Raw genomic sequence first — 12,804 nt, forward strand, 5'->3', positions numbered from 1 at the left:
GACCCTTTCCAAAATCTCAATGTCTTTCTTGTACTGAGGGCTCCACACCTGGACACAGGACTCCAGATGGGGCCTCACAAGAGCCGAGTAGAGAGGGACAATCACCTCCCTGTCCCTGCTGACCACCCCTCTCCTGATGGAGCCCAGGATCCCATTTGCCTTTCGAGCTGCCAGAGCGCACTGCAAGAAGTTTTTTCCAATAAGGTAGCGAAGCACTGGCACAGGTTGCCCATAAGGGTGGTGGATGCCCTGTCCCTGGAGACACTCAAGGTCATGTTGGATGGGTCTATGAACACCTGATTGAGCTGTAGGTGTCCCTGTTCATTGGGAACAGATGATCTTGAAGAGTCTCTTCCAGCTCAAACAATTCTATGATTCTATGGTGACTCACTGTGAGGGCAAGCAGAATTCTTCACACCTCCATCTACTGTTGTGGGCTGAGATCTCTAATTTCCCTTGCAGATAGCAGATTTGTTAGACACTGAAGATACTAGTAGATAATGTTATCAGACAGTGAGACCCTCAGAAACCTGGAAAGGTGGACAGTGCTTTTCTGCATGCAGCCATTGCCACCTGAGACATCTGTATGCCAGTTAGCATCAGTATAGGTGAGCTGTAGAGCTGTAGTGCTGTCCAATAAGAAGGGGGTCGTGCCAAAGCCTGAGACATAAGTGGGAGTCTGACCCAGCTAATGTTTGAAAGTTGCATTCTGTCAGCTCAGCTGCATATGGATGTATTCAGCTAGAAGAGTTCAGGGCAGTGGGATGCTGCTACATCGCTCACCTGTCTGGGTTATCGTAGAAACTGGGATATCATAGCTGTCCTTTAATGAGGCTTACATGCATCTGACATTTTTGACTGTGTAAACTTCAGTCCTGATGTCCTGGTATATCTGACATTGCTGAATTAGTGAGGACCTGGAGTAAGCTGAGCACTCAGAACACTCAGTTCCCCCGTCACTTATGCTGCTTAGCAATTAGCTTACACTCTGCATTTGGTTTTAGGACTACTCAGAGAAACACTCTCCAGGACACCCAGATATTTATTACAAGGCAAGTCCTGAGCCACATCACCCAGCTTCATACCAAGGGACCAATCCCTGGCATGCATTTATTAGCTTTATTGATGCAGCCTGGTACTCCCAGGATGCAGCCTTGTTCATACAGCCAGGAGAGCACCTGAAAGCCCCAAGAACATAAGGAGGTAAAAGTAAAGATCCACAATGCTTTCTGAAGTGAGTCTCTTCCTTTCCAAGATGCTGCTGTCCCTGTTCCAACTAAGGCTGAGCTCCCAGGACAGCCCAGCCTGGAATGGGCTGTTAGGCTTTTCCCATGCTACTTCACCCCTAGGGCTTCCCAGAATAGAGGACTGCAACCCAATGGAACAGAGCCTGAAACAAAGTCAGTGCTGTGGTGCCTTCTTCGTTAGTGCACAGCCAGAGTTGGCAGAGATCCCAAACCTCCTGCTCAGGTCCAAGCAGAGCTGCTGCACATGTGAATGAGGCTGGGTTTTCCTTTATCAGGAGGTGTTTTCCTAAGCTGAGCTGGGCAAATCCATATATTAGGCAACAACTGCCATTTCTGCCTGCAAACAGTTCTTTAATCAGAGCACTGCAGAAGCAAGAAGTGATGCACTGGGTCACTGAACCACGAGATCTGCCGCGCTGCTCCAAGGTCTGCTCTGAAAGAAACATCTCCTATTTTACTGTGTTGGCCCACGACGTCAGAGGAGAATGTTAGTGGGATGGCAGTAGAGGTTGAACATTCCCACCAGTATTCCGTTATGTTTTGTTGCTGTGTGACAGATGGCAGCAGTGGGGCAGTCTGACAAAATGGTGTCTTACATGGAAAGGCATATGAAGCAAAGGTGTGGAACTGAATCCCTCCACAAGCAAACTGGAGGATGAAATTGCCAAGCCTCTATCCATCATATTTGAAAGGTCATGGCAGTCTGGTTTCCGCTGACTGAAAAAGGGGAAACTTAACCCCCATTTTCAAGAAGGGAAAAAAAGAAGATCCAGGGAACTACAGGACAGAGAGTGTCACCTCTGTGCCTGGCAAGATCCTGGAGCAGATCCTCCTGAAAGCCCTACTAAAGCATATGGAAAATAAAGATGAGGTGATCAGTAGTAACCAACATGGCTTCACCAAGGGCAAGTAATACTTGACAAGCTTGGTGGCCTTTTATGATGGAGTTACAGCATGACACCATCTACCTGGACATGTGCAAAGTGTTTGACACTGTCCCACATAACATCCTGGTCGCCCTGTTGGAGAAAAATGGATTTGATGGATGGACCACTCACTGGATAAGGAGTTAGCTGGATGGTCACACTTAGAGAGTTACTGTCAGTGGCTCAATGTCCAAGTGGACACCGGTGATGAGTGGTGTTCCACAGAGATCAGTACTGGGAGCAGTGTTTTTTAACACCCTTGTAGGCAGCATGGACAGAGGGATCAAGTGCACCCTCATCAAGTTTGCAGATGACACCAAGCTGAGTGGTGCAGATGACATGCTAGAGGGAAGGAATGCTATCCAGAGGAACCTGGACAGGCTGGAGAGCTGGGCCCATGCCAACCTCATGAAGTTCAGACAGGCCAAGTGCAAGGTCTTGAACCTGGGTTGGAGCAATCTGAAGAACAGGTACAGGTTGGGTGGAGAATGGCTTGAGAGCAGCCCTGAAGAGAAGGATTTAGGAGTGTCAATTGAAAGATTCAGCATGAGCCTACAATGTGCACTTGCAGCCCAGAAGGTCAACTATATCCTGGGTTGCATCAAGAGAAGTGTGACCAGCAAGGTGAAGGTGGTGATTCAGTTTTACTGGTAAAAATGCACAGCTAATGGTGGTGACTATATTGAAAAACAGTGTTCTGTAGCTGAAAATTTGCTCTCGAACAGTGTTACTGTGCTCTTTGAAACTTGTGGATGCAAGTTTCCAAGGAATTATATGAAGCATTACTTTTGGAACAACCTGCTGGAAATACATGGTCTTGCATCAATAGGAGGCTTCCTGGGAGGAGTGTAAAACATTAGGGTGAAATGAGGAGCAGCGGAGATCCCTGATGTGCTCAGCCCAGAGCAGAGCAGGCTGAGGGCAGGCCTGATGGTGGCTGCAGCTCCTCACAGGGAGCGGAGGGCAGCGCTGAGCTCTGCTCTGTGTGACAGCGACAGGGTCTGAGGGAACAGCATGGAGCTGTGACAGGAGGTGGGGAAAGGGGCTGCACCAGAGGGTGGTGGGCATGGAACAGCCTGGAATAGCCTGCCTGGGCAGTGGGCACAGCCCCGAGCTGCCGAAGCTCAGGGAGTGTTGGGACAGTGCTCTCAGACATTGGGTTTGGTTTGGATGGTCCTATGTGGATCCAGGGTTTGCACTCAGTGATCCTTGTGGGCCCATTCCCATCTTGGGATATTATATGGTTCTATGATCTGGCTGCAGGTTCCATGATCAGGCCCTACTAGGCCATATCTGCCAGCCAAGCTTCACACAACTCCTCACTCAGCCACTGTACACCCTGTACCCAGCACGGACTGTTCACAAACTTCACAGACACCACAGGACATCCCAGCACGTTGGGCACACAAACAGCCAGCACTGCAAGCTGGGCCACGTGCCAGGGCTGCAGCTGACCTGGCTGCAGAACCACTCCTGCCCTCCAAGATTCCGTAGCCCAACTTACAAGGCTGCGGGGTGACCTCAACTGCAGCATTTCAATACTTAAAGGGAGCCTACAGAGGGGAGGGGAATCAACTCTTTGAAAGGGTTGATAACTGCAGGACGAGGGGAAATGGTTTTAAGTTGAGGGAGGAGAGATTTAGGTTGGATGTCAGGGGGAAGTTCTTTACAGAGAGCATGGTGAGGTGCTGGAACAGCTGCAGAGAGGTTGTGGGTGCCCCATCCATCCCTAGAGGTGTTCAAGGCCAGGTTGGATGGGGCCCTGGGCAGCCTGGTCTCGTATTAAATGTGGAGGTTGGTTGCCCTGCATGTGACAGGGGGGTTGGAGATTCATGATCCTTGAGGTCCCTTCCAACCCAGGCCATTCTGTGATTCTGTGACCCCGAAGCTTTAAGCAACCCCAGATCCCAGAAGTTCCCCCTCCCCCCCATTCGCTTTCCCAGACACTGATGCACTCAGGTGCAGATGCTCCCATCAGTGAGACTCCTCCCAGCACTCCCAGGACTGCACACACACCCCTGATTTGCTATTCCCCCATCTATCTGCAATTCTCCTCCTCAGTCTGCAATCCTTCTACCCCATTATTTACAACCCCTCATCGGTCTGCAACGCCCCCATCGGTTTGCGATACCCCCTATCTATCCTTATTCGCAACGCCCACCTATTTCCAGTTCCCCCTCCCCAGTTTGCCACCTTCCACCGTTTTGCAGTCGCCCATTTTGCAGCAACTCCATCTCCACGGTGGTTTGCAAGCTTTCACCTATTTACAGTTCCCCACTCCAACATCCATTTAAACTCCCCCTTCCCCATCAATAAATCAATTCTTAACCCATCCCCAGAGTTTGCGATCTCCCTCTTCAGCTCACTAACTCCCCTCGCCCCGCCGCCATCGCTTCCCAACCCGCCTCCACGCTCAGCAGCCGCTAGCCTTACCCCCGCCCCCCGGCGCCGCGGATTGGCTGCGGGCCTCACGCGAGCCCGGCTGGGAGGGGGGGTGGAAGCGGCCGCAGTTGCCCGCGAGTAACCCCGCCGCCGGTAGCGCCCCGCGCGACCTTTCTCCCGCATCGGCGGTGACGCGGCGGGCGCGCGCGCGCGCGCTCGCCGTCCCCCCCCCCCCACCTCCCTTCATCCTCTCGCGCGCGGCAAGATGGCGGCGCTGAGCAAGTCCATCCCCCACAGCTGCTACGAGATCGGGCACACCTGGCACCCGCGCTGCTCCGTCGCCGTCCTGCATGTCACCCAGAGTGCGCTGGCCGAATCCCTCCGCATCTACGGCACTCTGTACCTGGTGGGTGGTGGTCGGCTTGGGGGTGGGTTATGAGGGAAGGGGGGAGGAGGAGGAGGTGTTTGGGAAGGGTGGGGGTGTCACGGTGGGCTCTGTGGGCTGAGAGGTGTGAGGGTGAAGGGCATAGAGGAGCGTTCTGGGGAGGAGATGGCGCGGGGTGGTGGTAATAAGGGCTGTGGGATGGGTGAGCTGGGTGAGGAGGACGCTGGGTGTGCTATTTTCAGCATTTCCTGGAGTGGTGAGGCTTGAAATAGGGAACAACAATGTGCCCAGCAGGTTAGAGTTATGTCTTTGGCAGCAGTAAGTGCACCACGCGCGTGGTGCTGGTGGTGGCACCTTGGGGATGGAATCGTGGCTAATCAGTGCCTTAGAATCAAGGAGGTTCCACTGTGTAATAAAGAAACAAGGCTGAAGGAATATATTAAGGCTTAGAGGAGATGAAGTAGTCAGAGAGTATCCTACAGGTGAGGTATTTTGGTCTGGGCGTGCAATTAGGCTCAGTTATATCATCTCCATTGCGGCTGGCTTGTGTCCAGCAAGTTAGGGTGTAGGTAGAGGAGTTGGCAACTGTTTGCATCCATCTGAGTAAACATATCCTGAAAGCTGATCTAAGCTGAAAGCGCTGCAGGTATTTTGCTGTCCCCACCTCCGTGTTCCGGCTGTAACGGTGCTCACAGGGCTGAGCAGTGAGCTGGCTGCAAGTGGAGTCTGGAGCAAAGTAAAGCAGGTCACTGAGTCATAGAATCGTGAAGTTGCTTAGGTTGGAAAAGACCTTAAAGATCATGGAGTCCAAACACAACCTAACCATGCTACCCTAACAACCCTCTGCTAAATTGTGTCCCTGAGCACCACATCCAAATGGTTTTTAAACACGTCCAGGGATGGTGACTCAATCACCTCCCTGGGGAGCCTATTCCAGTGTTTATCAACTCTTTTAGTAAAATAAGTTTTTCCTGATATCCAACCTAAACCTCCCCTTTCTCCTGGTCTGTGCCAGTGCTGGTGTTATAAAGATATCAAGACATAAAATAGAAGGCAAAGAGTGGAACCGCTGCAGTCCTGGCGTGATTACTTTAAGCTCCCATTGAATGAAAATTGTGAGAGCATCAAATGGCATGCTAAGGAAACTTAATGGCTATTTGGTAGCACTGTGGTCTTAAATAGTTGTCATGTCTGGCCGTGAATGTTTTCAGGCTGAACTGGCACAAACAGAAGTTGCCACTGTTTATGTGAGTGTATGCTGGGCTGGAACAGGAAGCCAATACCAAGGACGTGTCCTCTTCTCTACCTCCCCACCTTCCTTCAGTAATTTTTCCTCCAAGTCAATTTCCTGAAGCAGTTTGCCATGCAGGGGCATGAGTACTTGTAAGTAGCAGAGAACAGACCTGAAGTTAGCTATGTAGTGGTTATCCATCCAGTGGTTATTCAGTCTGGCTAAAGATAAAGCAGCTTAAAGAGCACTGTAGTTAAATCAGAGTTCTCCAGCAGCCAAACCTGGTAAGTAGGTTCCTGCTCGTACCTATGTTACATTTCCTGCAACAGTGGGTTTGGAGGAAAGCTCCTCTAAACCTCAGTTGCTCTAAAATCTTGTTGCTACTTAAAGAGGGAGGAAAAATTTGCCTTCCTTTGCTCACAGGTGTGTAACTGTACTCTGTGTGGTCTTGGACTTTGAATCTGCTCAAAAAGAGCTACAATAATTCATTCACTAACCCAAAAAGAGCTTTGTCTCCTGCCTGTAGCGAGGCTGAATTTTCAGCTGCATTAACGAATTGAATTGGCCCCTTAGGAGGGTTTTGATGAGCACCAGAACCAGCAGCAGGTGAAAACTGAAAGGGTGCAACTGTGGAGAATGAAGGAGAAGCCTTGCACATTAAGTAGCTTGGCAGGGAAAGAGCACTGCTGAATTAAGAGTCATCCCTGAAGTGATTCTTTGTTGGACTTAAAGCTGTATTTGAAAACCTTGTATTTGTAAGTGAAATATCGTGGTTGCACAGCACAAACGTTCTGTCCTACATTTAGAGTCACGTGGTAGAGTGAATTCAAATTGCTTAATCTTTGTAGTCCTGTCAGTGGATGTTCGGAGTGTTGCTGGTACTGCTTAGTCCCAGTCTAACAGCACAGCATCAAGAAGTTTCCACTTCTGTTCTGCTTGTTTGTTCCTTCTGTTGCCATACGCAAATAACCAAGGCAAGTAGATGAAAGAGTTTGTTCTCAACAGCTTGTGTGGAAATGAATCAGTATGAATGGATGAGAAGCCATTGCCAGAGGTCATTCTGGGAGAGAAGGACATGTGGTTAGGGACAGTCACAGTCTGGAGTCCAAACTCATAACATCTACACCCCACACCTCTTAAAAGTTTGGGTGCTCTTGTGTTGATGAGAGACTGATGGAGCATAATTTACGTGATATTGCTGTTTGATGAGCAACTCTCAGTACATAACTATGAGAAGTCTTTGCTTCGAAATGCTGCTGTTCAGTGGTGGTTTTTTTCTTGTTCCTGTTAATATATAACAGAGCTTCTGTATTTTTTGACTTGGCAAAATAGTCTTTAGATCATACTTTCATGGACGTTGTTTTCACCCTAGGATTAGTTGATTGCTTTAGCAAAAGTAGATTTTGTATCTAAGTGGAAATGTCCCTCCCTGAGAGTATACTTAGTAACCATACACTCATTTGTAGATGTAGCCAGTGATCCAGTGGTCCTTTATTTGTTTTCGAGGTGCTTGGGTCAGCTTGCAAAGCTTTAGTAATAGGGAGGGTGTTTGAAAGCAAAGAGAAAGGAAGATTCTCCCTCTCTGGGAGGGTTGGTATGAGGTAAGGCTCATTGGGTGTTAAATCTGGCAAGGAATGTCAATGCCTGCAGGAAGGGCTGCTTCAAATGCATCAGTAGCAAAGGGAAGATTGGGGAAAATGGGCCCTGCTGCTGCACGGGATGGGCGCTCGTGATGAACGATGCAGGGAAGGTGGAGTATTATTTGAAATATTTGTATTGCTTCACTACAACCTCAAAAATGATTTTGGTGTCCTAAAGAGCATTCCATGATGTACTCAAGTAATTCATTATCAATGACAAGCTATGTATGTGTTCCACAACGTGCAGTTAATTGTACTGCCATTAAAGTAAATAGGAGTCGAGTTGTATGAGAATTTTGTTTAGGAGAACTCTGTGGTGAAAGCATGTACGAGCTGCTGTTGTGTGTTATGGTTCTTTACATTCTCGGTTAGAATGCTGTAGTATAGCTTCCCTCTGAGTTGACAGAGTTTGTGCTTTTCATTTTCAACGCTTGAACTTTTTTAAGGTTGTTTCTATGAGGAAAGTGATGCTAAAATAGTTTTCCACGTGTTGTCCTTGTTAATTTTTTCTTTAACAAATATTTATGCGAAGGAAGTTTTCGTAATTGTGGTGATGTTTTTTGGGGCTGAGTAGCTGGATCAGTTCTGTGCACTACGTTTTTAGGACATCTCGGTAAGCATTGCTGCTCCAAGTGCTGTGGATTGGGCCACTCTCCAGAAGAGATCAGAAGACAATGTGGGTTTATGTTGTGTGTAGGGTTGCAGTCTGTGTGTGTGTAAACACTGCTGCTTACCTGTCTCTTTACCCATCTATCCACCAGTGATGCGCCTACAGAACCATTTGTGTCTGTATTATTCCTTAATAAAATGAAGGCTGAGCTATTACTTATCTTGGTTCTTCATTAAGTGATAGTATCCTTCAGGAGAATGGATCTTCCTGGCATTCATACACTGCACAGTAATGTGGTATTTGGGTGGAGATGTACATCTGGCTGGTGGCTTTGTTTGGTTGGAAGCACCCACGTAACCTGTAAAACCTTTTAGATCCAGAGATACCTGAATACCTGAGCAACCTGAAATACCTTCTTGAAAAATGTCAGCCATGTCCTACTGCTCCTTATGTGTCTGCACTTTGGCTCAAATGGAGCCACGTTTGGATATAAAGGTCATTTCTAAACACCCTGATGGGTTGATGTGAGCTGCAGATTCCTCTGGAACGGAATTTCTTTCATGCAAAATATCTAAGTCATCAAGTCCTGAGTTTATAGGTGATATTTTGACATTTTATTATGTATTCAGAGTTAAGTTAATTTTTATTTTTTGAGCCACTAATCCTCTGTAACGTCATGAAAATAACTGGTGAGGTTTTAGGATTAGAGACCACTTGAGTCAAGCTGCTGTGTGCAGACAGAATGAGAGGGTAAGAAGGTGGCAAGCTGAAGAATTCGGAGGTTATGATGGGTATTTGGTGTCGCTACCATTTTGGACATAAAGTGGCTGGCAAGAATGCTTGTTTTGTAATTAAGACTGCTTACATTTTACAAGCGAAGCATTCCTTTGTGTAGCTCTTCTGAGAGGTTTGCTTTCTTTGGATCATAGAATCATAGAATGGCCTGGGTTGAAAAGGACCTCAGAGATCATGTAGTTTCAACCCCTGCCATGGGCAGGGTCACCAACCACCAGCCCAGGCTGCCCAGAGCCACATCCAGCCTGGATGTACATCTCCAAATTCAACCAATTGATCATAGCAGCTGCTCTCAGTTGTGATCTTGTATTTTAGGTGCTCATGCCTTTCCCAAAAGAGAGAGATGCCTTCCGTGTGTTGGCTGAACAACAGAGCGTCTGGCTGAACTCTTAGGGGAATTCTTTAGATCCAAGTCTTACTTAGCCTGTACAGTGCAAACCTGCATCTTTTGTAAGCTGTCCTGATCAGCCGGCCAGGATGTGATGTTTCTCTTCAGTCCTTATTTTGAACCATTGAATCATTAAGGTTGGAAAAGACCACTGAGATCATCCTGTCCAACCATGGACCCATCCCCACCATGCCCACTAACCTTGTCCCTCAGTGCTGCATCTCCATATTACATGAACACTTTCAGGGATATCCTCCATCACCTTCCTGGGCAGCCTGCTCCAATACCTCCCTGCTCTTTCTGAGCAGAATTTTTTTCCTAATATCCAACCTGAACCTCCACTGGTGCAACTTGAGGCCCATTACTGCCATGCTGTGCAACAGAAGAGAAACTTAGTAACTCCAGAAGAGTAAGATATAACAGGTACTGAACTTATTGATTCATATCTCACCAGGAAGGTTCTGAAGCGTCATTGTCAGTAGTTACAGCATTTATTGAGGCTCCCAGATGAAAGGAGGTAAGGGAAAAAGTTAAAAATTGCTGACCTCCAATCTTAAAAAACAAACAAAAAACAACAAAGCAACCACCTATAAATGTAGACTTGTTTAAAACTTGTCTGCCTTGATCTTTTAAGAAAATTTTGCTAAAGACCTTCAAGTTGATGTGCTTTATCTCCAAAGCTCCTTAAGATTAGATAAAGATTAAAAATAAATAAATTGGAGATGTAACATTGTGTGTTCAAAATTGAACAATTCGGGCTTTTCCCAGAAATTAGGATTAGGAGAAGAAAATGAGGTCATGATTAGAATCACAGAAGGGCTGGGTTGAAAAGGACCACAATGCTCATCCAGTTCCAACCCCCTGCTATGTGCAGGGTCATCAGCCACCAGACCAGGCTGCCCAGAGCCACATCCAGCCTGGCCTTGGATGCCTCCAGGGATGGGGCATCCACAGCCTCCTTGGGCAGCCTGTTCCAGTGTGTCACCAACCTATGTGAAAAACTTCCTCCTAATATCTAACCTGAATCTCCCCTGTCTCAGTTTAAAACCATTCCCCCTTGTCCTATCTCTGTCCACACTCACAAACAGCCTTTCCCCCTTCCTGTTTACATGCTGTCTTCAAATATTGGATGGCCACAATGAGGTCTCCTCAGAGCCTTCTCTTCTCCAAGAGAAACAATCCCAGTTCCCTCACCCTTTCCTCACAGGAGAGGTGCTCCAGCCCTCTGATCATCTTAGTGGCTCTCTTCTGGACCAGCCCTAAGAGCTCTGTTAGCTTGTATCAGGCTGGGGAGAGGGATGAAGGGTCCAGCTGTGAGTGCCTGCATTATCAGGTCTGAGTTGTCTTGGCCTGTGTTGCCCTTGGTTCCCGTTGATTTCACGTGGGAAGCCTGCCATTCATTACACGTGTCAGAGCAAAGTCCTCTGTTTCCTGAGGGGTTGAATGTTTTTCACATATGTTGTTTGATGGTGCATGTTCCAGTAGATGGAAATGCTTAATCAATAATATGAAGTGGTGTAACCAGTGATAGTAACATTTCCTTTCATAAGATAAAAATGGTTTGATCTCTACTTTGCAGTGAAGCTAATTCTTCTGACTTCTTGCTTGTGAGATGGCAGAGTTGTTTGTGTCCTTCCCCTTATCATTCTCCTGACCTGGCCATCTGTCCCTGCTTAATTTAAGCCAGGCTCCCTCCTTCCTTTTACAGCCTGATGCGTAATTTTCCTGGCTGTACCTACACCCTATGAGATAGGGCCATAGCCCAGCCTAAAGGCAGCTGGTGCCTGCCAGCCATGCCTCACTCCAGCCCTGCTTCAACCGTGGTATCTCGTAGGGAGAGCTGTTTGGATTCATTCTGAGCCAAGCCTGGAGTTAGCAAGCACCAAACAGATGCTGCTTTGTCAGTCCATATAGGCACAGACATCGATGTTGTTTGTGCTGTGCATGATTGTGTATTGGAGGTAGGGTGGGGAGCCTCAGAAGGCTGTTAGCGTTACCCTGTAACATGTTTCTGCCTATGAGGCCCATCAAGAAATGGGATTTGTTTATGGCATAGCCTGATGCTGTAATCATGTGCTGGCATATCTGATCATCTCAGTTCTGCACTATGTTCTGAGGGACCTGCAGGTCAGCGCGTTCTTGCTTTCAGGTTCTTCTGGAAGCCACTTTAATTATGACTAAAATTAGTTTAAATGTTACTAAAGAAAGAGCCTGATTGCAACATCTTCATTCCGGGCTGCGATCATTCCGGTCTGTTCAGGCAGCTTTTAGGGCAGACTAGTAACATTTTTTCATAAAACTAAAATAAACCAAAAAAGTCTTTTGGTGAGATGCTTATTTCAGTGGGGAAAAGTGCAATCATTTCAGAAGAATCAGCAAGGAATTCAGCTGCATCGAGGAGCTGAAGCTCAAAGGTACAAGGGTGGCGTGGAGCCTGCACTGCAGTGATAGCGAGAGGTCCCAGCCTTGACAGAGCAATGAACTCAGCACAGGCACTGGGAAGCAGCAAACCTGGCGAAGAGGCTTCTGTCAAGCAGGTGTACATCTGTTCTCTGTGAATTGAGAGTGATGCCAGAACTGAAGGTAATCTGGATGTTCAGAGAGTACATGAATTCTCCTGTTCGTTTCTATTTTTTAACTTGGGTGCAAATGTGCGAAGTTTAAAACAAACCAAACCTAAACACGACAAAACAAGCCACACCCCTCATGCTAATCCTTGTACAACATCTCTCAAGGCACAGAGGAAGGAAGTTGGGGGGCAGAGCAGGGGAACACAGTCCTCTTTGTGGTACTGCAGGAGCTGACTTGTGATATTATGAAGCCTCACTTTTTTTTATCTGTGAAATCAGGGTGGTACCAGCTAATTGAGGAACACGAGATCTGAATGTTTAAGAAGAGTCACTGGGAACAAATTGCTGGTTTAGACAACAGTGTATTTCGAAACACAAATGTTACCTGAGGGCATTTTGAGATTAAGTCATTCCAAAGTGCTTAAAAATCATTTTTAAAGCAAGGGAATAATGTCCTTAGAAAATTCATACGGGACTGTGAAAACGTAGAATGTTAAGCACATGTGTATTTAATATATTCAAATATAGCTTTGAAACAAATCTGACATCTTTGTGGTATGAGACATTTTCTTAACCGTTTTAAATGTTGAGAGTTGCTTTGCTTTCAGTTTTCTCCAGAAATCCCTAAGG

At 47.1% G+C, this 12,804-nt stretch overlaps 1 protein-coding gene across 2 annotated transcripts in view; it reads left to right on the forward strand.

Moving 5' to 3' along the window:
* Positions 1 to 4,790: 4,790 nt before the first annotated feature.
* TMEM135 (transmembrane protein 135) overlaps positions 4,791 to 12,804 on the forward strand; it is a 166,416-nt gene continuing 158,402 nt past the window's right edge. The window contains exon 1 of one of the 2 annotated variants that reach the window (XM_042810212.1): positions 4,791 to 4,961. In XM_042810212.1, the coding sequence (XP_042666146.1) occupies positions 4,821 to 4,961 (141 nt within the window). In that variant the 5' untranslated portion in view covers positions 4,791 to 4,820. The remainder of the gene's footprint in view (positions 4,962 to 12,804) is intronic. The other variant, XM_042810295.1, reaches the window with a different exon arrangement.

The sequence above is a fragment of the Centrocercus urophasianus genome, unplaced genomic scaffold (assembly GCF_019232065.1).
Source record: "Centrocercus urophasianus isolate 14NV4802_14NV808 unplaced genomic scaffold, USGS_Curo_1.0 seq_1, whole genome shotgun sequence".
NCBI lineage: Eukaryota > Metazoa > Chordata > Aves > Galliformes > Phasianidae > Centrocercus > Centrocercus urophasianus.